This window comes from Desmodus rotundus, chromosome 3 (genome assembly GCF_022682495.2).
Source record: "Desmodus rotundus isolate HL8 chromosome 3, HLdesRot8A.1, whole genome shotgun sequence".
Classification (NCBI taxonomy): Eukaryota; Metazoa; Chordata; class Mammalia; order Chiroptera; family Phyllostomidae; genus Desmodus; species Desmodus rotundus.
This window is the reverse complement of record NC_071389.1, coordinates 171,063,124-171,089,664: the sequence shown is the minus strand read 5'-3', so window position 1 is coordinate 171,089,664 and position 26,541 is coordinate 171,063,124. Positions and strand designations below refer to the sequence as shown.

At 37.4% G+C, this 26,541-nt stretch overlaps 2 protein-coding genes across 3 annotated transcripts in view; one reads left to right on the top strand and one right to left on the bottom strand.

Annotated features, from left to right (window-relative positions):
• Positions 1-17,817, bottom strand: part of SLCO1A2 (solute carrier organic anion transporter family member 1A2) — a 69,660-nt gene extending 51,843 nt beyond the window's left edge. Inside the window, exon 1 of one of the 2 annotated variants that reach the window (XM_024575737.4) lies at positions 17,661-17,817. The gene's annotated coding sequence lies outside the window, so the exon portion shown is untranslated. The remainder of the gene's footprint in view (positions 1-17,660) is intronic. The other variant, XM_045184198.2, reaches the window with a different exon arrangement.
• Positions 17,818-24,898: 7,081 nt separating this feature from the next.
• The window catches only part of PYROXD1 (pyridine nucleotide-disulphide oxidoreductase domain 1), a 19,014-nt gene continuing 17,371 nt past the window's right edge, over positions 24,899-26,541 (top strand). Inside the window, exon 1 of the mRNA XM_024575521.4 lies at positions 24,899-25,079. Within this exon, the coding sequence (XP_024431289.2) occupies positions 24,996-25,079 (84 nt within the window). The 5' untranslated portion in view covers positions 24,899-24,995. The remainder of the gene's footprint in view (positions 25,080-26,541) is intronic.

Below are 26,541 nucleotides of genomic sequence, written 5' to 3'. Positions count from 1 at the left end.
ACCAACTGGGAGTCTCTCAAGTCAGAGGTCTGGTTCCTACCCAACAAACGTGCAGTGAAATGCACCGTTGGCAAGCCATGTTCATGCACACATTCTCTGATTAACTTTGTAGCATCTCGCTGATAGAAATTCATGGGCATCCTAGCCCTCCCCCACATATTTAAGCAAAAGAAAAGAAAAACCTATGTCAACACAGACTTATACAAGAACATTTGTAGCAGTTTTATTAGTAATTGTTATCATCAGCGAGCATTTCAAAATTGTATGTGACCTTTATTCTGTTTAAGTGGTGTTCAGTCATATTCTTTTTTTAAGGTTTTTAAAAAAAAATTTAAATTGTATTGAATTCATTGGGATGATGGAAAGAGACTTGACTTGGGGTGGTGAACACACAATACAATATATAGGTGATATATTACAGAATCGTACACCTCACACCTATATAATTTTATTAACCTCAGTCACATTCTTATGCAGGGTATTACAAAAGCAATTTGCAATTAAATGACCACAGAGTTCTGGAAACTATGTATTGCTTAGCAACATTTTCTTTGTTAAACTAACTGTGTATTTACGAAGGAGATTATGTGTGTGATGTGCTATTTTTTAAAAGAAGCTTAATAATTGGACATGAAATAGAATGTTTTGCTTTCAGTCAGATTTTTACAGGTATCTACTCTTCTCTGACTGTGAGTTAGGCATCTTTGGAAATAACATGAACTCACATAAACTGCTAACATGTTGTATAATGCCATTTCTAAAAGCACTCAACTTAGATATTTTTTTTAAGTGGAAAACAGCATCTCAATGTTAGTGAGAATCTGACTCATTAACTTGATTTATAATTTAAAATTTCCCTTTATGAACTGTGCCTTAGGTTGACAAATTATGGAGTTGGTGTTTTGGATGTGTATAGATAAAGGACATAGTATTTATAATGATTTTGTGGCATGAATCATATATTGAAATAAATAAATGCAAAAATTTCTTTTTGTGATATTCAACTGTCAGCCCTACTGTTAAAGTTCATTTGAGCCCAATATTTTATACTGAGTAAGGTGCAATTAAATTATAGTCTCTAAAACTTTCTTGTTTAAAAAATTGTCAACAATTGTTTAAATAAAACTTTATTGTGTATCACATCTATATTAACTCTCCAATCTATCTTTCAAGAGTTAACAAACTCTTAATGAATGCATATGACATTCAAGGATGTTGTAGAGAGTAGCACACAATTACCCGAATAACACCAGAAAAATGATGTATGGTAACCTAGCAGCCTCCATTGCTAAAGAGTAGAATGTAGTTAGGGTGTCTGTGTAACTTATTCCAACTGGGAGACTTCTGAGAAGGAAAGAGGTTATTACATCGACGAAGCAGATATTAATAGTAGGTGTTATTCTCAAGTTTATTTATTAAATTTTTATCAAAGTTAAACATCTGAACAAGTTCAGTATTAAGTTCAGATTATTTTCTTGTTGCATTCGTATGCCAGTAGAAATCTGAGAATATAAAAGCTGGTAATGTCTTACTGCTACGGAGTTTGCCCAGTCCTTTCCCTGGTTCCTTCTAATTACCTGTGAGACTAATAAGTGTAACTTCATTGATGTAATTGGAGATATCCACAGTAACATTTGATGACTAAATTTATCCCAGCCTTTCCTGTTGTGCTTATGGTGCACGAAACCATAGGCACCAGTACTTATATACATGCTACAAATTATATTCTATTGCACAGTTACAAATACAAATGATTCCTCTAGCATCCATGTTGCAACATGGAATCAGAACAAAGACCACATTTAAAACTTCTAGAAATTCCCTTGAGCATTTTAAAAGAGTATTATGCAAAACGCTGCTTATCTTCTGAATCCTAAATATCATTACCTAGTAATATTATGCCTAAAGAATATATTTTGGTTATAAGTAGAAAAGCTGTGAGTCCAAAGAGCCTTTGGCTGAGTACAGGGTGACCTTGTCATGTAAACTATTCTTATCTACCCATTATTTTCTCTTTCACATACACGCTGCCCAAAGCTGTGGGAAGATTCACCTTACACTCATTGCAACTATATAGGCATTAGTAGTGCTCACCAATATTCTCTCTTAGCTGAGCACACAAAAATTCCAGTTCTCAGTCCTCTTGTTTTCTGGTGGGCCATGTGGCTAATTGTGGCTAAATGTTAGCAGAAATGTGTGCCACTTCCAGGCTCACACAGCAGGTAAAAAACCTGTGTGAAAATATTTATAATCTTTCTCTTTCCTCTGCTGCAGAAGGTCCTGAAGGAGAGACCTCCATCAGCCCGGGACCCTCGGTGACTTCATAGAGAAGAACGTTCCTACTTCTCCTGATGACTCCAATCAATGTAATAATAACACAACCATTCTTCCAACTATAATTCAATCTTGAAATCTTGGAATTAAAAATAAAAAGCTTCTGGATGGCTAAAGAAAACAGCATTAAAATACAAAGAGAACCAACAGTATGGGAAAACATATTTGCCAATGATACCTCAGACAAGGGCCTAATCTCCAAAATATATAAAGAACTCACATGACTCCACTCCAGGAAGACAAACAACCCAATTAAAAAATGGGCAAAGGACTTGAACAGACACTTCTCCAAGGAAGACATACAGAGGGCCCAGAGACATATGAAAAGATGCTCGGCATCACTAGCCATCAGAGAGATGCAAATTAAAACCACAATGAGGTACCATCTCACACCGGTTAGAGTGGCCAACATAAACAAATCAACAAACAAATGTTGGAGAGGTTGCGGAGAAAAGGGAACCCTCGTGCACTGTTGGTGGGAATGCAGACTAGTGAGGCCACTGTGGAAAACAGTATGGAATTTCCTCAGAAAACTAAAAATGGAACTGCCCTTTGACCCAGCAATTCCACTGTTGGGATTATACCCTAAGAACCCTGAAACACCAATCCAAAAGAACCTATGCACCCCAATATTCATAGCAGCACAATTTATAATAGCCAAGTACTGGAAGCAATCTAAGTGCCCATCAGCAAACGAGTGGATCCAAAAATTATGGTATATTTACACAATGGAATTGTACGCAGCAGACAAAAAGAAGGAGCTTATACCCTTTGCAACAGCATGGATGGAACTGGAGAGCATTATGCTAAGTGAACTAAGCCAGGTGGTGAGGGACAAATACCATATGATCTCACCTTTAACTGGAACATAATCAACAGAAGAAAAAAGGAAACAAAATATAACCAGAGACATTGAAGTTAAGAACAATCTAACAATAGCCAGAGGGGAGTGGGGAGGGGACAGTGAGGAGAGGGGATTACAGGAACTACTATAAAGGACACATGGACAAAATCAAGGGGGGTGGTGGGGGTGGGGGAGGGAGGTGGGTTCAGCTGGGGTGGGGTGGAGGGATGGGGAGAAAAGGCATACAACTGTAATTGAATAACAATAAAAATTTTAAAAAAAGAAATCTTGGAATTATCCTTAATCACTCAAACTCCTTGCTCACACATTTAAATCAGTTACCAGAACATATATTCTACTTTAAAGCCTTTTTGCTATTAATATGTCTCTCCTTTCTCCTCCCATTGCTAATAATGTAACTTCAGCCCTTTTTTACTGCAAGCCAGGACCCCTACAACAGCCTGCGACAGTTCTCCAAAACTCCAGAATTTTCTGCCATTCTATACACATTTCCAAACACACATCTCTTACTACATCAGTCTTCTATGCAGAATTTTTGAAGGGCATGTTTTCACCTACAAAAATATTAAATTCTTTAGCTTGACACTCAAGCCCCTGTATAAATCAACCCCAGTCCTCTTTCCCAGCTTTAGTGCACATCATTTAGTGCACAAAGTTAGGCTACTTCAGCAGTTCCCTTCTTCGGTCTTTGATATGCTGACTTAGAGCTTCACAGTTCTTATCTTCGGAAAATAACACCTACCACCAGCATCTTTGGTTAACAATAGATTAAGCAAGTATGCCATCTAAACATATTATCCAGATTATGGAAGAAGCAAGCACCTGACCGTTTATCTTAGGGATGTTTTGCCATGTACATTTTTACTATACTAGAACATATTAATTACATTTTTCTTGCCTTGTTTGAGTTACTAAACCCTCTGGGAAATGAATTCCATCTCCCAATAAACTAAACATGGTATTACACAATTAAATGCTCAAATTTCACAAATAATTATAGAAATAAAAGTCTTAAAATTTTTATTAAATAAATTACAGAGATTAAGTAAATTCCATTTTTAAAATAGGGTTTTCTGGTGGAATGGGACACGAGCAAATGGTCATATTTCACAATTTATTGCAAGTGGAATGCTTTTTCATTTGAAAAATGTAAAATATACTAGCATACTCTCCTTTCCCCTTATTATTGATTTAGACTATACGTTGAATTTCATAACCAAATTTCAGAAAACATATTTAAATCTATACCTATTCATAACCTTTGAAAATTATTTAATTGATGACCACTTTTATGAAAACATAGTCATGTGCATTGGTCATTCTTCTTAACACTGCTCTTTAATCTACATTATTTGGAAAATATTTATGCTAGCTGAAATGTGTCTGCTTTGAAACATGTATTGAGAGTGCAGAATTGGTATCAAAGAAAATATTGAGTTATAGTCCTTTGGCATTTCCAACAGAAGAAATAGACACAAAGTACATTAGGAATCCATTCATGATATTCAAACATTTCTTGATAATTAATATTGAGAGTTGCAGTCAATCAGGAGCAGGACAGTTTAAGCAGCTGTGCTAAGTAAATTTATCAATTTAGAAGCCAAATAGAGGCTAATATTTTACATCTAAAGAACCAAATGCTTTTTTCTGTAATGTGAATTAGTAAAATAGTCACATCATTTGGCTTATAATTAATATCCTTAAGGATACAAACTGTCAGACTTTATATTGTCTGGAGTTAAGATAATTATCAATAAGTTCTTCAAACTTAAATTATAGGGTGGTTGTTGTTTATATAGAAGCTGACTCTTCGCTCTGGGAATTGCAAGATGTTTCTGCGCACTGGCTGCTCTGCTCCAGTATCTAAGTACCTGCCGTTAGAATTCTGTAAAAAGATCAGGGGATATTAAGATCACAAATACATGCTTTACAGGTTAGACAGGGTAGATCACAAGCCTTTCGTGGTGACTAGGACCAGGCGTTATTCTTTAGTTAAATAATAGAAAGAATCTATTATGATTCTATGAAAGGCTATATGGTACAGTTTGGGGGAAATATCAGTATGTCCTCTTCGATATCTACAAAATCTTACTGCTGCTTACCTGATAATTATTTAAAGGGGCTTCTCATTATACCTGTACAATGTCATTTTTTTCTGCTGCTAATAACTTGCTGGTTCCAAGGTCCAGTAGAAAATTCCAGGGTGCTTCCAAGGCTCCTTGGACATCTACTAGTGGTGCAAAATACTCATTACATCTATGCTGGCAGATTCTTCAAAACATGCAGTCAGCTTCTTCCCCTCTCCTTAGTTACATAGGAAGTGTCAAATCTGCTTATTTCAAACCTGCTATTTCTTCAAGATGACAGTGAAGAAACACTTATGAGGTGAAAAAATAAACTACAGTATGGACCAGAGATTTGAATTTTGATGTATCATTGATCTGAAGTTTTTGGATGCCTTGGAAAAAAAATAGAAATACATTTCTCCTTGCAGAGATAGTGGAAAACCCTTTTCTTTCTCAAAAGAGGAAATTCACCATTTTACTACTGGTCACCGTGCAGCTGACAATGGGAGATTTGCATTCATTCGGAAGGACTGGGGAGAGCTGATGAGAACATCTCCTACCCTTTAGTGCCTGGTGGTAGGAAGGCTGTGCAGCCCTGAAGACAAGTGGGCTTCGGTGACTATGATCAAAGTACTCTGAACCTCTGTGTCCCCACATGTGGCATGAAAAGAATAATAAATCATTCAGAGATTGGCTGTGAAGGTAAAAAGAAATCATGTCGGTGAAGAAAATAGCTAGGATTTTGGCTACAAATCTGCCCAGCAATTAATGCTGCTCCCTTCTCTTTCCACTTGTAGGAGAAGCCTCCTCTTTCTCCCCACAAAGCATTTCCCACAAGGGCCACCTGGCCACAGCAGAATGGCATTGGGCCACACTTTGTAAAGGAGAGGTACCTGCCCACTATAGAGTTAAGGAAAGGGCTCGAGGGAGAATTTAATGTTTCTTAATGGCAGATACTTTATTTTACATCTGAATGTCCCTATCTGTTCATCCACCTCAGCTAGTTCTTGGTGTGATTTAATTGGTATTTATTCATCGTTAAGTGCCTGCTCCTTTCAATTTAAAGCTATGTTTATGGCATGTGCACTATATGTGAGATGCTATTTAAAGTTCATTTATATGTATTATCTGAGTTAATACTCATAAACAATAGGAAGTAAATATTATTATTTCCAGTTTTAAAATTAGTAAGACCTGGGTAGGTAAGGTGCAGCATGATGACTGTAGTTAACAATACCATATTGTATACTGAAAATTGTTATTAGAGTAGACCTTAAAAGTTCTCATCACAAGGAGAAAAACATTGGTAACCATGTGTGTGATGGACGTCAACTAGATATATTGTGATGATCATTTCTGAATACATATGAGGTTTGTACAGAAGGTATCCAGCCATGTACTATGAAAAATAGAGACATTTATTGAAGAACATACAACATACAAGAAACATTGTATATAGGACAGTGATACCTCAGTCCCCTTCAAAGTAGGCACTTTGGGACCTCACACTGTTCTCCCAGTGGCCATCAGCTGCTCCATCATATTTTCCTGAATTTCATTGATGGTCTGAAATCTCTGCCCTTTCAAGGGTTATTTAGTTTGGGGAAAAGCCAGAAGTCACAGGGTGCCAAATCTTGGCTGTAGGAGGGCTGAGTCACTTGGGTGATTTGATGTTTCACCAAACAACTCTGAAGGAGATGTGATGTATGAGTGGGCATGTTGTCGTGATGAAGCTGCCAATCACCAGTCGACTATAGCTGTGGCCTTCTGAATCATCCAAATAGTTTCCATGGAAGAATGTTAAAGCTTACCGAAAAATTTGATGCAGATTTGTTGCTCTACTTGCTCAGTCATTTTGAATGACACAGCCACACAGTACGCATGCTCACTCAACGGCATCTACCACCCCTCATCTCTTCATAGGTTTTCCCAGCACTTACTATATGCCACACACTGTTCAAAATGGTTGGGATGACTCAATGAATTAGACAGACAAAATCCCCCATCCTCACAGAATTTACATTCTAGCTTGGGGGGTGGGCATTGTGCAGCAGAGCTGTGCTCCTGGCCACTAGGCACCACTTCACCACCTAAGGGGCTTGTAAAGTCTCTCATCTTCCTTTCACAGCTAGATAAAACTAAATTACAAACAATCTGAGGAAAAGAAAAAAATGAGGGTAGAATTAGGAGAAAAAGGCCACTATTTTCTGAGTACCACCTACATGCATTTTATATGTGCATCCATATATATATACATACATACATACACACACATATATACATATATATATATACATATATATATATAAATCTTCACAAAACCCTATGGGGCAGGTATACCATTTACTGATAGAAACTAAGGAGAAAACATGAGCTAAATATAAAAATTAATTTTGTAAAAATAGATAAGAATGTTAGGGATTTCTTTGCTTTCTCAAACAGCCACATATTTCAAAATAAAGAGTCTATCTCTTTAAAAGAAAATGAGCTGACTTGTCCAAGATCACAGTTAATAAGTGTTGTTCCAAGAACAGAGCCCAGGTTTATCAGGCTCCAGAGTCCAGACAATTTCTCTACATTATGCCCAAACACAAATATTTTTCTTCTGCTTCCACTGTGTCCTGTGGTTCATTTTACGTAAGACCCCTTCAGATCAGTTTGTCTTGGCGCTGAACAAACAAGTCAGGTAAAAGAATAATGGGATAAAAATATTTTTTCAGTATATAAAGAACTTGTTTGATGTTGACAATAACAGTCTTTAGCCAGTATGAGATAGTTTTGCTTTGTTTTATTTTGTCTTTTAAGGTTTCGACTGAAAGAAAATTTGAAAAATCTAATACACTTATTAAATATTTCTAATACTGAAAGATTGTTGGTAGCTTCTCTTTATTCTGCCACCCCCAAAACGCAGCTGTGATGTTCACATTGGATTCCTATTAAGACTTCTATTTGTTCATTCTGTACCATCTAAGAAAATCTTCTTTACAGTAAAATAAAAACTGCAGAGTGAAGAGTGCCACATCCAGTAGTCAGTCCTTTAAGGTTCTTGCCGTGGGACTTCAGGTTACATTTTCACCCACACTGCTACTGCTTCCTTTGGTGCATCAACTTTCTACATACTTCACGCTTCACACTCCCACACCTCCATCCTTGGCTCATCCGATTTGCTCACCTTGCATTATCCTTCTCTCTTCCTCTGGGAATCTATATCCATGTTCTCAAATGCCACATTCTCCAAGGAACCTCTTATGATCCTGTCATCTCAGCTCTGAATTTACATAGACTCTTCAATTTATCAAAATTTAATCCATCATTCAACATATGTGTATTGAGTTCACTTTGGTATTTGATACTATTTTAGTGGTTGGGGTTTTGAGAATACCTTGAAGTAGTTGATGGATCCTAGTATTTTGGTTATATATGAACAGGTGTTATTTCCTCTCCTAGTCTGAAAAGTACCTGAGGATGAGGGTATGTGAGTCACCTCTGCAGTCCCCACAATATTTAAACCCATTATTTGCATATAACAGGTGCTCAATAAACACTGTGAAAATAAATGTATTTTATGAGTAATGAATGAACAATTAAAAAATGAGTAAATGTTAATATAAAGGTAGGATTTAATTGCTCCCTTTGTAAAACAGAAATAATAATTGTAAGGTTTATTAAATGTATTAATTTATTAAAGAATACGAGTAATATTTGCCAAGTACCTGCCACATCTTTGGTATTCAATCAGTGGTAGCCATTATAGCCACAGTAACTGCGCACAAACAAAAAAATGATCTAGTATAGCAGTGAGTATTTTTTTTGTTATTAATAGCAAATAAACAGGCTTGAGAAAGAGAGAAAGGGAGAAGAAAGATAAAGGCAGGAAACACAAGTGGGCTCAAAATAATATGGAGAAAAGTTCAAAGAAACAAAAAGGGAACTAGAATAATGAAAATAATCTACCCAAATCCTAAATAGGATTCGTATCACCATATGTCTTTCCTGCTCCAATAACCAATGATGCAAAAACATGTCTTGCACAATCACTTATAGAATTACAAGATTTTGATGGGAAAAAAAGTTCAAAAAAACAAAAAGGGAACTAGAATAATGAAATAATCTATCTAAATCCTAAATAAGATTCGTATCACCATATGTCTTTCCTGCTCCAATAACCAGTGATGCAAAGACATTTGTCTTGCATAGTTGCTTCTAGAATTACAAGATTTTGACAACCACATGAGCCATAGGTTCAGAAAAATCCACCACTTCCTTGTTGGAACATTCCTTTTGTTACTTAGAACAAAGGTTACAATCAGTAAGAAATGGCACATAAATCCTAAAAAGGAAATAATAGACAATAAAGCAAAAGAATACCTGGTAGAGTTTACCTTGGTTGTAATTAGATCAGAAGAGTGAGAACGAATTCTAAAATTCTCAAAGAATAGAATTTAAATAACTACAAATGTTACCACATATGTAGCAAACTATATATTAATACATTCAATAGTGTTAAAATTCAATGTTTGTTAAAATTATGGATAGCCTTATAAAAGGAAAATTAATTTTATCAAAAAATTGTAGACTTAAAGTCTAAAAATCTCTCTATCTTAAGAGGTATGATGTCCTGATTATCCTATAAACACATAAATATGGTGTCTATGTAATATAAATGCTGAAATAATTAGTATAAACTTACATGAAGGTTAGGAAGCTATGGTCCCACAGATAGCTATCACTATGATAAAACTATATTCTGGTGCAGTATGATAATTCACTTCCTTTTATTGAGTGCATTACTTTCAGAAATATAAATTATTTGAAAAAGCAACAGACAACAACAAATCATGAACAAAAGAGCAACACCCTTGTCCAGAATTAACCCCCTTCACTTTCTGTAATTTGAAATTCGTTCTTTTGCATTTTAAGGGGATTTTAGTTCAAGAGTTCCTTATTAAAAAACAAAAATCCCTCTTGAAGGGGAACTCTGGATCATTACCTCTAATAACCTAGTTGAAGTTAGTTCATAGCTAACTAAGAACAAAACCCTAGAAAATGGGATAAGCACCTGGAAGCAAGAAAAAATGGTGAAGGAAGGGGAAGGGTGAACTGTAAGGAAAAGAAAAAGGAGAAGGAGTAGAGGGGAAAAGGTACAAAGGAGCCCTGGTTACCCTGAAATTTCTCCAGTTGGGCTTGGGAGCTTGCAAACATTTGCAACCATTTCCCTGCACGCAGCCAGGCCTGACCTGGGTTTAAACCACCAGTTCCACTCTGGTTATAACTATCCTAAATGTTAACCTGGGTTGATGTGGTCGAGAAAACTGGTGGGGCAAAGCAGGGCAAAAGGCAAAACAATAGAGGCCGTTTGTTTCTCTGACGCTTCATCAGGCTTCCCCCGACTACCAGGCCCTTAAGAACCCTTTTCTCTGGAACCCTTCTGCAGAAATGCCACTGGGAGATAAAGGAGGCCATGAAACTGAACCAAACCCTTTGAGCCCCAGGAAATTCAAACTCAGTTTTTGAAACTTTATTTGAAGTTGAGTTTATAATTAGTATGCCAGGAGGTATTGTCTAAATGTAGTCACTTTCATAAATGAAGCATTTTAAAGATTTCCTGTTGTAATTTTGAAGATCAAAAAATCAGTAGGACACTGAGAGCTGTTATAGTAGGACCACTGGTAGAGTGGGAAGAACAGAGATTTTGGAAACAGGAAGACCTTTGCTAGGATTTTGGCCCTTTTTCAAAATTTTGCATCCATTTCTTAACTTATTTTAGCTTCAATTCTCTCCTTTATCTATGAAAAAATAGTATGTGTTTTGCAATGTTATAAGGATAGAGAAATGCATGAAAAGCACTTAATATGTTATAATACCTGTCAATACAACACTTCAAAATTTTTAGCTGTGATTATTATTAACTAAACTACATTGACCAAAGCATCAGGTGTTTAAAAAAACTCGCTTTGGCCTCACCATGATTCTCAGACTTCTGAATAAAAAAAAAAAGATGTAAAAAGTAAACCCATAGGACAAGATGTTTAGGAGATTCTAATACCTACAACTGGTGAAATACTGCAGCTGTAGAATTTGTCTTGTAGAGTGTATTTGAATGTACTGGGTTGGCCAAAAAGTTCATTTGGTCTTTTCCGTAAGGTGGCTCCAGTAGCACTTAGTTGTCTTTAACTTCATTTGAAACAATTTCGTTAGATTGTACTATAACAGGTGTCATATCAGCATGCATTAAAAAAAACTTATCAAAATTGGTGAATTTTCATGCAGCTTTTTTAATATTGGAGATGGAAGAAAACATGCAACATTTTTGGCATATTATGCTTTATTATTTCAAGAAAGGTAAAAATGCAACTGAAATGAAAGAAAAGATGTGCAGTGTGTGGAGAAGGTGCTGTGACTGATTGAATGTGTGAAAGTGTTTTGTGAAATTTCATGCTGGAGATTTCTCACTGGATGATGCTCTACAGTTCGGTAGACCAGTTGAAGTTGACAGTGATCAAATCAAGACATTAATTGAGAACAGTCAATGTTATACCACACGAGAGCCAAGGTACTCAAAATATCCAAATCAATAAAGTTATTGGTGAAAACGAAAACTGTGTCTTTTATTTTACAGAAAAAACTAACTGATCGTTTTGGCCAGCCCTTCTCATTTATCACTGTGGACATCATCACACAACAATGGGATGGAAGGTCATGTGTTGCTATTTTAAGACATAATGTGCTGAGGCTCTTCGATATGTTTTGAATCACACACATGTTGTTGCCCTTCTCATACATTTGAGTTGAGGGGCTGAATCACCTAAAATGAGTAATGCACAGCTTTATCACTAAAAAGTTGAGCTTGGTCTCTGTGACCAGTAATCTGAGGTAAGTTGATTTCCATCTATAACATAGGAAGGCATCAAAATACATTATTTACATGTCAATAATAGTTATTGTTATCATAATAACATTTTACTATGTCTTTATCTGAAACTTTGCCAAAGAAAAGCTTAGGTATTATAACCACCTACAAACTCTTCTTTCTAGCCCTTTCCAGAAATATATATTTAAAACCTAATTTGGCCTATAGAAATACCCACAAATGTGACCATAATTTCCAGATACAGGTGAGACTTATTAACAGGCTAAGATCCTTTCTTGGTTTAAGAGGTTAGCAAATGATCAGTGTCCCAACTGGACAACATAAGTTTGAAATACAGTCTACCTTCTGCTCTCTTTTGTTCCACATAAATATGACAAAAAATGGTACAGCAAAATTTAAAATATGTCCACTTCTCAAGTGTATAATTATGTCACTGTAGTTTTGTTCGAGGTGGAAGTGGCGTCCTTATGGAGTTATGAGGAAAAGAATTTCCTGAGACCTGCACAGGAGGATGGGGTCCTGCGGTAAAGTTTATTGATGATGAAAAATTAAGGGATTTCCCTTCTGACTTCCCAATGTCCCATCTCCGTATGTCTCGCCATGGACAATGTCCAGTCTTGTCTTCAGTAGGGCCAGAATAAAGGCCACTGCTCAGAGTTTCTGCTCCCTATGAAAGCTCAGCACTTCGGAGCCCACCCACACCATCTGCTGTGGGCCCTGGGGGCTGCTAGGTCCACAGTCTGATGGGCAAGATAGAATGCATGAAAGCACTGGATGAGTGTGAGTCACCAGCATAAGAGAGAGCTCTTGTTCCCCTGAGGAGTGGTAATCCCCTTGGGGAACTGCTGCTGTAGTTTCCTGGGGTGTGAAGCTGTAGCTTCCTGGTGAAGCAAAGAGATTCACACCTCCCAGTTTATTAAGCTCAATGTCTAATTCCCTTTGCTTCCCTTTCCTTTATTAATAATCACCTAAATGCCAATGGTAACGACTAAATTGTACTCAATTTAGATATTAGGTAGTCCTACCAATTAGCCCTATTTAGCATGGATTTTAACACCAAGATCTACAGCATAAAAAAATAGGATCACATAAACCACAACTGACACATGTCACTGGGAAATGAAGAAGAAAATCATGCCCACACAGACACAAAAGAAAGAAAATGGATAGAAAAAGAAACCAGGACTTCTTTAAAATGAGGTGCCTCCTGTGGCATTTTCATAGTCTTATTTCTATATGCTGTTTTTCCATTTTTAAATGTAAATAAAATTTAGACTATTTCATTTGATCACCATATTACATTCTCATCGTGGATGAAATCACAGGTTGCTACTGTCAAAAAATTTCTAATTTGTAAAACAAAAATGTCGGTGAACCAGCCCCAAGGTAGAACTCAGTCTATGGTCTCCTATTCTTTTCCAGCATTACCAACATTTACATCATATATTTGGAGGACGTTTTGGAATTCTTAAGCTGCTGTTGCCCCATCTCAATGAATTCTCACTTTTAATCCCCAAAACCTAATGATATCTGATGCGGGGGTGACTGTCCAGGGACCATCACGTAGATCTCATGAGACTTCCTGGAACTGAGACAAGTAGGAGATGTCTGCATCTTCTCCTTCTGGGTCCTAAAAAGATTACACAGCCACGTGGCATACAATGAAAAATGGGATAATGTAAAGTACTTGTCAGAGAGCCCGACATGTACAAAAATTTCAATAATTGGTAGCTCCTGTTGCCTCTATTGCTACATAAAGTACCTGAAAACTTGCCGAGCTTAAACTTCCTATTGTCCTTGTTCTGCCTAAATTCCTAAGACATTTTCTACTTTGTCCTCACTTCAAATATGGGATTATTATAATACTAATCCCATATTGTTATTGGGATTAATAATTATTATTAGGATTAATAATTATTGGGATTAATCCCACATGTATTATTGTAATCCTCAATATGGGATACATGTAATTTTATGCATTTCCTGTCTTATAAGAAATCAATGTCTATTTTGAAGATTTAAAATGCTGTAGAAACTTCTAAAATCATCCTCATCCTTCTCTGATAGAGTAGCCCAAATTTGATTTGCATGCTTTGACTGTCCTTTTCAATTCCCCTCCTATGGAACTGGTATGAGGAAAGAGTGAAAACAGGGAATGTAAAAAATGGAGTCACTTTAACCAAGCTGATAAATTAACATTATGACAGGTGAAGCATGAGGAAATAATTCTAGTCTTGTCCTAACTTGCCTGGGAACAAAAACTTTTGAACCTCCCAATCTTGTGTCAATATGTGGGTATATATCAGCTTGTTGTATGACAGGGTACCTGGACCTACACCAGACCTCCAGATAACCGTCTGCAAATCAAATCCCCTGAGGGATTTGCACATCCAGGTCTCATGAGATGCATCTAACATCCGTTGTCTAGGACACCAAGCATAACCAGACCTCCTGCCATCCATCTTCCAGACTACCTGGAGCTCGTCATGCTGACCACCTGACATCTGATTGATAACTGTCCTGGACTAATCCTAAGTCTAAGAGTGCAAGACTGATAATTCTCTTAATTTTTCTTTCTTCTTTGGAACACTTCCAGGTTCTTGCCTAGCTGTAGTTTCCATTTTGCAAACCCTGATTAAATATTGATTATGTATTTCTAGCCAAAGCCTCCAAAACTCTTTTTGAGTTTGTTCAACAGATGACATGACTCTGAAGCTAATCTAGTCCCATGATTCAAAAAATGTTTCCAGGTTAAATGGCAAAATATTTACATGTACAAAACATTTAAGTTAAAAAATTATGTATTTGTAAGAACTATTTAAGTAGTAAAACCAGCAACAGTATACTGAAATGAAGAGAAGGTTGCAGGAACGCAAAAATTATAATCTTGGTGTCTTTCTGAGGAGAAGGCCTATGTTTGCTAAAAGGGATGAGTTATTGAAAATGACATTAAAGTTGAAATAATCCAACCTTGTGCTCAGAAGCAATATTTACATTAGGAATGGGTTGCAAGTGCTGTAAACAAATAAGAGGTAAGTGATGACATCAGAAAATAGCCTTATTCTTCCCCCTCCTTTTTCGGAGCTATTTTTTTCCCTGACTGAATGGAATGTCAAACAGGTCCCACTACCTTCTGTTGACTTTCAAAAGGGAAAAACAAAACAAAACAAAAAAGCCCTGGTCATGTTTAGTCCCACAGAAATGTTCAGTTCTGGATTAGTATATCTAATTCACTTTGAACGTCATTTAAATTAAAACTTCTTTTCTACTTTTGGGAGAGTCCAGGTTTTTTCTCTGATTTCTTTCTTACTTTTTTCCAATCTCTCCCCACTTCCACACACCCATTTGTTCCCCCAGAGCTGAACAAGCTACTTCTGTCTCCTCCAGAGTTGAAACTTGTGAGGGAGGAGTTAAGGAGTCAGGAAATGACATCCCTGCCTCCGGCAAGGACAGATGTTTAAAACTGACTCTCGTGGCCACTCCTGTGGTTCTTTGGCAGTCCCATCATGCAGTCATGATCTGTCACCTGCAGTGTCCTTGGCAGGGTCAATGCACCATGCACCTCGTCTGACTACTCACACAAAATTTCCCCTTCGAATTTAGATATGCAGCATACACTTGTAGCTTCTTTCTACTGAGATCTCAGCACTGCTCCATGCACTCCAATTAGTCCACAACTAAGACAACCCCAAACTAGAACTAGTGACCTACCACTGACTGGGGTGCCACTACTTCTAAAATAGAGCCCTCTCTTCCCTCTGCCTCCTGGCAGAGGGATCCACCCACAGCCTTTCACCTTTTAGACTTGTTAAGCAGGAGCCGTACACCAGTCAGAGTGCATTATATCTGTCCTCCAAAATGCAGAGGACAAATATAATGCACTCCAAGAACATTTAAAGCCACGCTCACTAGGCTGAAATGAAAAAGACTGCAGGTGCCCGCTATAGTGCCGTAAGAGATGTTGAAACTTCTGTAACACTAATCTGCTTAAAACAGCAAGTCATTAGAAAAAACATAGACAAAAAATCACTGGTACAAAACTGAGCCCATAACTAGACCCTGTATAAATGAAAATGTAACACATGTTAAATATGTTAATAATTGTTCATCAAAAAAAATACAGCTTACTTAACAAAATGATATTAATAAGATCTCAATCTGGAAGGAAAATAAAGTGATAGCCCTGCCGAAAATCATATTTGAAAATAAAAAGATCAATGGTCTAAAGAATTTAATGTAGAAAGTATTAATATTTGAAAAAAAAGGAAATGTTAGGGTCAGAAAAAAACTTGAAAAAGACAAAAAAAAACCTCAAGAAACTATAATGGAAAAAATTACAAAGTTGATTTCATAATACAAATTACACAAAAGCAAAAAATAGTATCAATTAGGTTTTAAAAAGACATGGAGAAAATACTTGAAATATATATAAGAGGTAGGGGTTTATGTCTGTAATGTAAATAAAGAACTCCTACAAATCGATTTTTTTAAAAAGTAGGTATGAACTAGGGTTAATAAAAGAGGGAATGCAAATGGACAAAAAGATTATAAAAAGACTTTTATAAAAGATGCTAATTCTCACTAATAGCCAAAGATATGCAAATCAAAGCAGCAAAATACCCTTGTTTTTTCATATAATACATTAATATTTTTTTCAATATTTATAACATCCAATGGAATAGAAAAATGTTGAGGTCGTGAATAGCAGTACACATTTCTTTTTTGTAATTTCACTTTTGGTAATCCACTTTATAAAAAGGACACATTTCTTTCTAAGGATATTTAGGTCAAGAATAGGTTAGATATATCTGCTACCTAGAGGAATGTCCATAGTACACAGTTAAATGAATAGAGCAACTAGTCAAATCATGTATATAATGATCACCCCTTTTATGTCAATAAATGTAGGGGAAGGAGCATATGTATATTAAAACACATAATTCATATGTTTTATATATTGTTTTACATGAGCATAGAAAAATATAAAAAGATATGTACCAAATTGACTTCTTCTGATGATTTGTATTATTTGGCCTTTAAACAAAGTAACTTTCTCATTTTTGAATTTTCAAAGAAAACTCCAATGGCGTATGTGTGTGATGTGCTAGGATTTCGGGGGTGGGGGAGAGAGATGTGGAGAACATCGCACCTGATCAGAAACTTGAAGGACAGAGTTGGAGGAACTGGATAAACAAAGAGAGCTTTTCAGGCCGTGGACAAAGTAGGAGAAAAAGCATTATCTGGAGTCATTTAAACTCACTTCCAATACTCCAAACCACCTGTACCTGCATATTGAAAAAAATCAAAGTATATACCCATATGTTTGTTTATGAAAAACTGGTATTATTACTCTGACACAATCCTGCATTAAATGGAATTGTTGTCACCATCAGGAAATTATAGACAAGATAATCAGATAAAAAGTCGTACAGTAAATGAGTTTTAAATCTACCTTATAATTTTTTCCAAGCAAAAGTGACTGAATTGCAACCCATAATAACCCAAATAAGTGAATTTCTTTTACCTTAGTATTCACCATCGTCTTCATTCACTGCTGTCACTCAATGCTGCTTCAGTACTGTAAATGCATCATATTTTTTAAAAAATTATATATTGAGTAACAAATATGAATAAATCTCTGCAAACTTGTAAGCTGGAGTGTCTTGCTCTGAATCAGAGCTGCAAATAAAAGGATCTTTGTTTACATAAGTTTTAATCCTTTGATAAAGTTTCTTTGGCTCCGAGGATTGCGTAAATCAGGTTATAGAAAAGATTAGTCTCTTGGAACCAGAGACTCCTCCTTGCTGGTTTAGTTTTTTTAAGTTAACCTTTATGTGGCTGTTGCTTATACTATCACATCATGTCCAAAGGTTATGGAAAAACTCAGTTGCTTAGTTAATGTTATTTAATTTGCTGAACCTCAGTTTTCTCAGATTTTTTCTTTTGTGATTAGGAAGAAAAATCAAAGACTTACTGAGTTATTCACTTAGTAAACTAAGATGCTGAAAAATTGAGCTTAAATTAAAGTTTCTGTGTGGCTGGATAACCTAAGAAAAGATACCAAATAGAAATAGACTTGAACCCTGGCTGCTGTGGCTCAGTGGACTGAATGGTGGCCTGCGAACTAAAGGGTCACCAGTTCAATCCCCCATCAGGGCGCATGCCTGGATTGTGAGCCATGTCCCCAGTAGGGGGCGTGCGAGAAGCAACCACACATTGATGTTTCTCTCCCTCCCTTCCCCTCTCTCTAAAAATAAATAAATAAAACCTTTATTAAAGAAAAAGAAATAGAGGTGAAAGCAGAGGGTTGCTGCAGACCGGAACATTCATTTATGCTGCGGGGCACCGACATCTGGGGGAAACACCAACATTTTTGAACAGTAGGCTCACATGAGAAAACCATTGTTTACCAGTGATTCTACCAGTAACTTTCTAGCTGGATTGAGTGAGTGAAAAATGAAAGGCCTTGTCAGGTACTGAGGTGGTCATATCCAGGTGGAATTCTGGGTAGAGTGAAAATGATAGCCTGGATTGACAGTTTAAAGGGGAAACATACTACAAATGGTATGGAATGCTTAAAAGCTCTGGTTTTTGAGAACTCAGATCCAGCACTGACGAGCTGTGACCTTAGACAAGTTCCTTAGCCTCAGTTTTTCCTGTCTAAGCTATAGGACAATTATAGCACTTACCTCAAGGAATTGCTGAAATTATTGTTCTTTCATTCATGAAATATTTGATGAGTGCCCAGTCCATGCCAAATACTGTTGTAGATGCGAGAAATATAATAATAAGCAACACAGTCTAGTTCTCTACCTCATAGATTTTGTTTGTTCTGACTGAAGGAAGGGAAGAAAATAAACAAGTTAGCATAACAAGATTAAGGGAATCTTTTACGAGGCCTATTTAACAAATGCATTCAGAAAGCTGTAAGGAGGGTATATATGTGTGAATAATTAATAACCAAATCAGTTAAAATATTTTTCTACAGTGTATCTTTTCTATCCAAGATAATATTTAGTAATTCTCAGATATTATTTGTACTGCTCCTCAGCCTCTATGGGTGACTTCTTTCACTGTTTTCAGCTATTTAATTTTAAAAAAGGATAGGCATAAAAATATCCACCTGTCCTATTGCCCTGTGGACAGAATCTGGGAACTGCTTCAAAAGTGGGCCGAGGGTGTGGGGACATAGTGGAAAAGAGGCATTCTGATCCCTCTTGTCACCTCACCAGAGTGGAAACAGAAATTCCAACTTTTCATTTCTCTTAAGAAGCCCCAAGAGGAAGTCACCTTCCCTAGGGTGGAAGAAACCAAGCATGGTGATATGCTGATATGATATCTGCCCAAGGTCATCATCCCTCCTCCACAACACTGAGACACCGAGTCCTGTGAACTGTCACCGTCTCCTTGGCTCTGCTTCCGATGTTTAATGTGACTCCTTATCTTTCAGTACTTCTCACCACATGGAATGTTGCACCCAAAGGCCTGCACATATACCCCTTCGCACATGGCTGGTGAGCCCACCTGAGACCCTAAACTGTTCACTACAGAAGCATCCAGTCCCTTCTCTGTGGATGGAAATCCAGTGTGGTCCATATCATGCCAGAGATGCTGGTTCTATAAGTTGCCAAATAAAAGCTCTAGGCAAGCATCTGAATCAGGAAAGCTGCCTTTGGTTACCTTTACAGTGTGGGGTTTTTTGTATTTGTTTGTTTTTGAAAAGACAGAGTACTAAACTTCAAAAAGTGAGCTTGTTATCAGCTCTAAAAAATAATATGAAAAAAAATATGTCCAAAGATCCTCAAAGCTATCCTAAACTATTTTCTGAATGGCTGGTAGAATGAATAAAGCTTACTTTTGTTTTCAAACAGCTTCAAACTTATAGACAGTGAAGGTGTAGATAGTTTGTAGATAACCACTAGAAAAGCATCTTACGTTCTGAAAGCATTGATAAGTCCCGGTCCCCAAATAAAACGAAGAAGCTTCCTTTAAACTCTTTACTTTTTGCTTTCCTTCAAATTCTCATCTCAAACTGGCAACTCTGGAGAGAGTGTTATTTGATAATAATTCCATTGTAAAAATTGCAGTCTGGATCATAGAGTTTCCTTTCTTCTCACAATAGAATATGTGGCAACTTTTGGGGATAACGTTAACTTTAAGGACTGGCCTAAATATCATCTCACCATGCTGGCAAGCATGTTGTATTGATATGCCCTCACTATTAGATAAAAGACTAATCATTGGATGGATAGTACAGAACTGGGTTTGACAAACTATGTTTTGGAGCCAAATCTAAAAAGTGGCTCAGTTAAACCTTTAGAAAAGGACTTTTTTTTATCTTCTCCCCGCTACATCATTAGCAAATATATATTTATCTTCATACCTGTGATCTTATGGTTTTAAGATGGCTGTTCTGCCCCAAATCTCACATCCACATTCCAGACAGGAAGGAAGAAGAAGAGAAAAGGAGGAACTAGCAGTACCTGTTTCAGGAGAACAAAGGCTTTCCCCAAATCCCTGTCTTTCTTCCACTTACTCATTAGCCAGAACTGTATCACGTGGCCACCTCAGGTGCCAAAGTGTCTGAGAGAAAAGCAGATATTTTTAGGTAGTACATTGTCAATTCAAATGAAATTGAGATTTTTTTCAGTAAGGAAGAAGAGAAGAATGAGTATTCAATGGACAACTAGATGCTGATGTGCTGATAAAGGCAGTATGGAAAGTGAAGAGAACTTCATAGATCAGCGATTTTCAACCTTTCATCTCATAGCACACATAAACTAAGTACTAAAATTCTGCAGCACACCAAAAAAATACTATATTTTTTGCCCATCTGACAAAAAATATAAGTATAATTTTGATTCATTCACACCGGTTAGCTATTTTTTGTGTTGGCTGTTGTCATTTTTTTATTTGACAAAGGAAAAAGAGGTCAGCGCCCCTGGATAAATAGTCGGGTATTGCACGTTTTAAAAGTTCTTGTGGCTCACCAGTAGAAAATCGCTGTCATAGAGAATAGAGCTTTCAGTAGCAAGTGCATTTAGGGACAAGCAAAAGAGAATGGGTCATCATACAAACGAGAGAAAAAGGACCTAGAGTTGTAAAAAGGAAAGTAGGAATATTGTTTAAAAAGTTATTTATGTTTTGTAATATTATTAGGTTTGTAAAAAAATGCTTTGACACACTTCTAAATTAACTTTTAAAATAAGAAAGGTAGTTACATTATGATTCCATAAAGCATGGCAATCTGCTACGTGACGTTAACATTCGTTCCAATAAAAGCATTGATAAATACAGAAAATATAGTGTAGGTTCTCAGGGCAGACTGCCGGGACCAAAGAAAAGAGAAACTACATGGGTGATCAATTCTCTACACACACCAGATGCTGTAAATATTCTATAGTTGATAAAACTTTAGATTACTTCAAAAATGTCAAAAAAAAATGAATCCTAGAACAGCCAGCTGATATGGCTCTTTAAACAAATGTTTCATCTTCCTGAGGAAAAATTTCCTCCTGTGAATGCGATTTCACAGTCAAAACCAACACCAACATTTTTTGGTCTTATACAAGATTTTTTTTTTTTTAAACAGCTCTTCTTCAAAATGTGATCCATACAATAAGTGACCTGACCTGAACCAAACAATAAATTGGTTAAACTTGTATCTCCCAAGACTAATGATAAAATGAGACTTTCTTTTCCCTTTTAGCTTCATGTATTTGGGCAAGCATGCTCAATGTGTGTTATGGTTGTTACCACAAATAAATTAACTAAGATCCTTTTGATAAAGTTCTAATGTCTCATGTAAATTTAAAAATATTTTCAAGACTAAAAAGGAGAAATTTAGTTAAACTGTCATGTAAGTCTCTCTTGGGTTCATGTGAACTTCAAAAAGTTTAGCAGATAATGCAGTATTTGCAATATTATTTGAAACAACATAGTTTTTTTCTTTTTAAAACATAAAATTCTTTAAGAGGCACAACTTATTTCTAATTTCAATATTTTATATCAACTGAAATAAATTAGTCATATCACTCTGATATCATAATTTAACATTTTTCTTATTTGGAAGGAAATATGCTTTATCTTATTTATACCTTTATTTATTTCATAGGAAATATAAGTGATTCAATAACAAAAAGTATAAGTATGAAGTGTTGCTCTTTTCTATTCCCTTAGAATAGTGTAGCTATAGAAAATATTTATGAGAAAACAATCTGAATTTCTCTAATTTTTTAAAGATTGTATTTATTTATTTTTAGAGAGAGGGGAAGAGAGAGAGAAAGAGAGGGAGAGAAACATCAATGTGTGGTTGCCTCTCACGCTTTCCCAACTGGGGACCTGGCCCGCAACCCAGGCATGTGCCCTGACTGGGAATTGAACCAGCAAGCCTTTGGTTCACAGGCCAGCACTCAATCCACTGAGCCACACCAGTCAAGGCTAAATTTCTCTAATTTTCAATGTAGTGAATATTATAATGTTGCCTTACACACTAAAATGGTAAATAATTAATAATCAATATAATTAAATAATAATTCCTTCAGTGTGGTCATAATAATTTTATATGTGGAAAGTTTAGCAATTAACAAATAAATGCCATGGAATATAAGTATAAATGTTTTATTCAGAAACAGTTCTACCTATTGTAATAAAGGGCTGACTCCATTTTTGATGTTTACTTACAGCTTTCAAGCCTTGCCCTTTCCCCTCTGTCCCACGTAGGGTCAAGTTGAGAAAGTTTGGGTATGCCCACCTGTGGCACTGGTAAGAAGCTCAAACCACAGCATGGCCTGGCCTACATGTGCTGGAACACTCACCCCAGCCCGATCCCCTAATCATGATAAAAGCAGAATTGGTCTCCTTCCCTTGCTCTCACAAACCACTTTTGGATCAACTTGAGAGAGTGCCCTGTTCTTTACAGAAGTCCAGAAAACCTTATTATGTGAGCAATAAATCTTTTCATTACCTCATAGGGTGTGCGTGTGTGTGCGTGTGTGTATGTGTGTTAACAATGTTGACATCCAAAGCCAATTTTGGGTGTATCCTGACACTGTGGGATAACCGCAACATCTATCTACCCAGAGCAACCTGATCGAAAGACACTGTAGCAAACTATTTAAGAAAGAACAGTAACATTTCACAAGACCGATTCATCCCTCAAATTGGTGGGTGTAACCATACAATAAGAGCCCTATTTTTATAAGGTCAGGGTTACTATGCTTATTCTGAAGCCTCAAGAAACATTCATTGAGTACATACCACGTAAATCACTGTGCTAAGTGCTGGGTCTGGGGACACAGGCAAGGGTATAAAAACAATATAATCCCTTTCCTCAGAGAGGAAACCCAATAGGGACACACCCGACTCTATCACAATAAACTCTGTTAAATGCAATAAAGTACTATAAACATGATTATCTCTGCCTGAGAATGGTGGGGAAGTTAGCATTTGAGCTTGCAATTCCTAGATTCACAGATATCTGTAGGTGGGACAAGAAAGCCTGGAAAGGAAGAGACAAGAAAAGTTTTGATGTGTTTAGGAAACTGAAATTGTGCCAGAAGGAAGAGTGGTGGGGAGGGAAAGTCACCACATTTTCCCTTTAGTAAGATAACTCTTCGGGCAGAAGAGGGGTACACTAGGAGCAGAGAACAAAGAAAGAAAGACCTATGAGGAGCCTCTTTTAATAGTCCAAGTGGGAGAAGAAGGCTGAAAATAGGGCAAGCACAATAAAAAACTAAAATAAGAAAACTGAGGAACATTTCCGAGTTGGCAGGACTTAATAAACTGAACTGGGGGGAAGATACAGTTTAAGAAATGCCTCCAGTTTCCTAAATGACATGAATCTGGTATTTGTAGAACAAAAATAGTATACCCAGTATACAATGGAGTTAAATGTGATTTTCTGGTTTGTTCAGCTCCAAAAGCTAAGAACAATATAATAGGCGAAGTATCCCAATGCCTTTAACCCAAGGTACTAGACCATGCTAAAAGATTAGAAAGTAGGTGAGTGCTAAGAGATTATAAAACCGATTTTGCCAGCATTAGCCCATCATATTCCTTGAGGCTATACAAGGGAAAGCAAATAATTCGTTGAATAATTGCAGAAGACTGTAATAACAATTCTTACGAAGAAAGTTGTAGAATGCTTGTAGGAAACAATCACTACCCCCCGCCACCCCCTGGCCTCGGGGCCAGCTCCAACACACATTCCTAGCCTAAGTCCCTGTCACTTTAGCATAAGTGAGGGAGACTTCCAAAGATCTTGGGAGAGCTTTGCCTGGGTCCCTAGAGTCTGAGGGACCCAGCAACTGGAACCTCATTCTGCTGAAGGCAAGGAGATGTTGTTAGCTAGATGTTCTGACAGCAAGAGAGATGTCAGGGTGGTATAAAATTGCAGAGTTTGCTGGTGGAAAAGGATAAGTGAGTTTCCTGAAAGCCCCTTGTGGTTCCTGCGTCATCTTAAGATGTCTAATTTCCCACGGGAACTTAGGGTAAGAATATCAGGGAAATTCATTTATTTTTAAGAACACTCTGCCCCTTGAGCACACTAGTCTTTAAACAATTTGCCAAGTCTCTTTCGGCGACCCATCTTCTGTAATTTCTGCTTGTTTTTGGTCTTCTTTTTATCAACTCTACGAGGAAAAACTACATTCAAGACTAACAACAACGCCCTAGCATCAAGACGTCGCAGCCCGCGGCCAACAGGCGAAGAGACTAAGTCTGAGCCGCTGGGCACCCGTAGGTCGGATTCCCGGATCAGGCGCCGGAAGTGGCCGTCCCCAGCGACTTCTTTACGGGGGTGAAAGCAACCTCCGTAGTTCCCGCAGAGTAGTCGGTAAGCTCCTGGAAGTCTGAGAGCATGGAGGCAGCGCGCCCTCCCACGACGGCGGGGAAGTTCGTGGTGGTCGGCGGAGGCATCGCGGGTGTCACTTGTGCGGAGCAGGTAGGGTGGGCGCGCGTGAGGCTCCGCCTCTTCCTCGACCCCGGGGGCGGTGGCGTTGGAGGCTCCCTCCCGTGGTCCTTCTCCTAGGTTCCTGTTCAGACGCTTTCTTTTTCCCGCCTGCTTTCTTGCCCGCAGACATTGGAGATTGCGTGGCGGCCCATGATGCGGTCTTTAGGACCCCGCAACCTTCACCTGAGGCGCGTGGCGGGGTGGTGGGGAGGGGACGGACCTGGTCCGAGTAATGTCAGAGCAGACAGGAAGGCTTGTAACTAGTAAGTGCTTGGGCAGAAAATTCATCCTCCTCTGTAATCAGATGATTGAATTCAGCTTCTGTATAGGTAGGGGCCAAGGCCTTGGTGCATCTTAACCCTTACATAAGTTTCCTGTACTTTGAACTAACAAGATAGACAATATTTCATCTCTAGTAATGTTTCATAAAACAGCCAGCAACGTATGGAATGCAGCTACGGAATGCTTTTTTCCTTACAGCGAATAATCAGAACGTATATCATGTATTTATATTCCAAAAAGGACTAAATTATATGAAGTAAACATAAGTAATCGCCGAAGTCATAAGAAATGACCTTTACTCTTAATCCTAATATATGTTTTCCGTTTATTCACCAGGTGTACATCTATGATCCAGGCAGTGCGCTAAGGGCTGATTAGTTAAATATAACAGCATGGTACCTTCTTTTTAGGGATTTAACAGCCTAGTGGAAGAGACTTGTAAATAAATCATTTCAGCAGCCTGTTTACTTACTGTCTTAGGGGTGCCTGTTTAGTTGATAGGGAGAGAATTAGGGAAGAGATATCCTTTCGATACACTTTTGTCTCAGTGTAGAACAATGAGTAAAAGTTCACCACTTAGACAAGAGAAGACAGACATTCCAAAGGGAGCAAGGCACCGTCTCAGTGGAGAAGCTTGACATCGTCTGGGAGCAGCAAAGCTTAAAGCACGTGGTGCTTGGGGGGAGTGACCAGAGATGATACCGGGAAAGTTGCAGAGACCAGATCATAAAGGATCTTGTAAATTATGCTAAGACTTTACCAGGAACTTACACATAGACGATTTTGAGCAATGGGGTAATACGATCAAATGAAAAAGTTTGAAAGATGATTAGTTATAATATGTGGGACAGAGGCAACAGGTTAACATGAGACTGGAAGGACAATTTAAAGGTGATTTTAGTAGAATACAGTTTTGAGGGCCTGGTCTAGCAAAGGAAACAACAAACAAGGAGGGGGGATTACAGAATATGCAAAGGAAAGAAAGATGGGGAGAATGATGATTATGCCAAATACTGTAGAAAGTTTTAAGTAATGTGATACTAAAAAAAGAACCTAGGTTTTAAGGATGTATAGTAGAACTGAACATGTTCAGTTTTAATAGTATAGTAGGCACAGAAGTAGAGATTGGTGGGGTCGAGGAACTGGAGCATGAGTTAGGAAAATGTTTTCA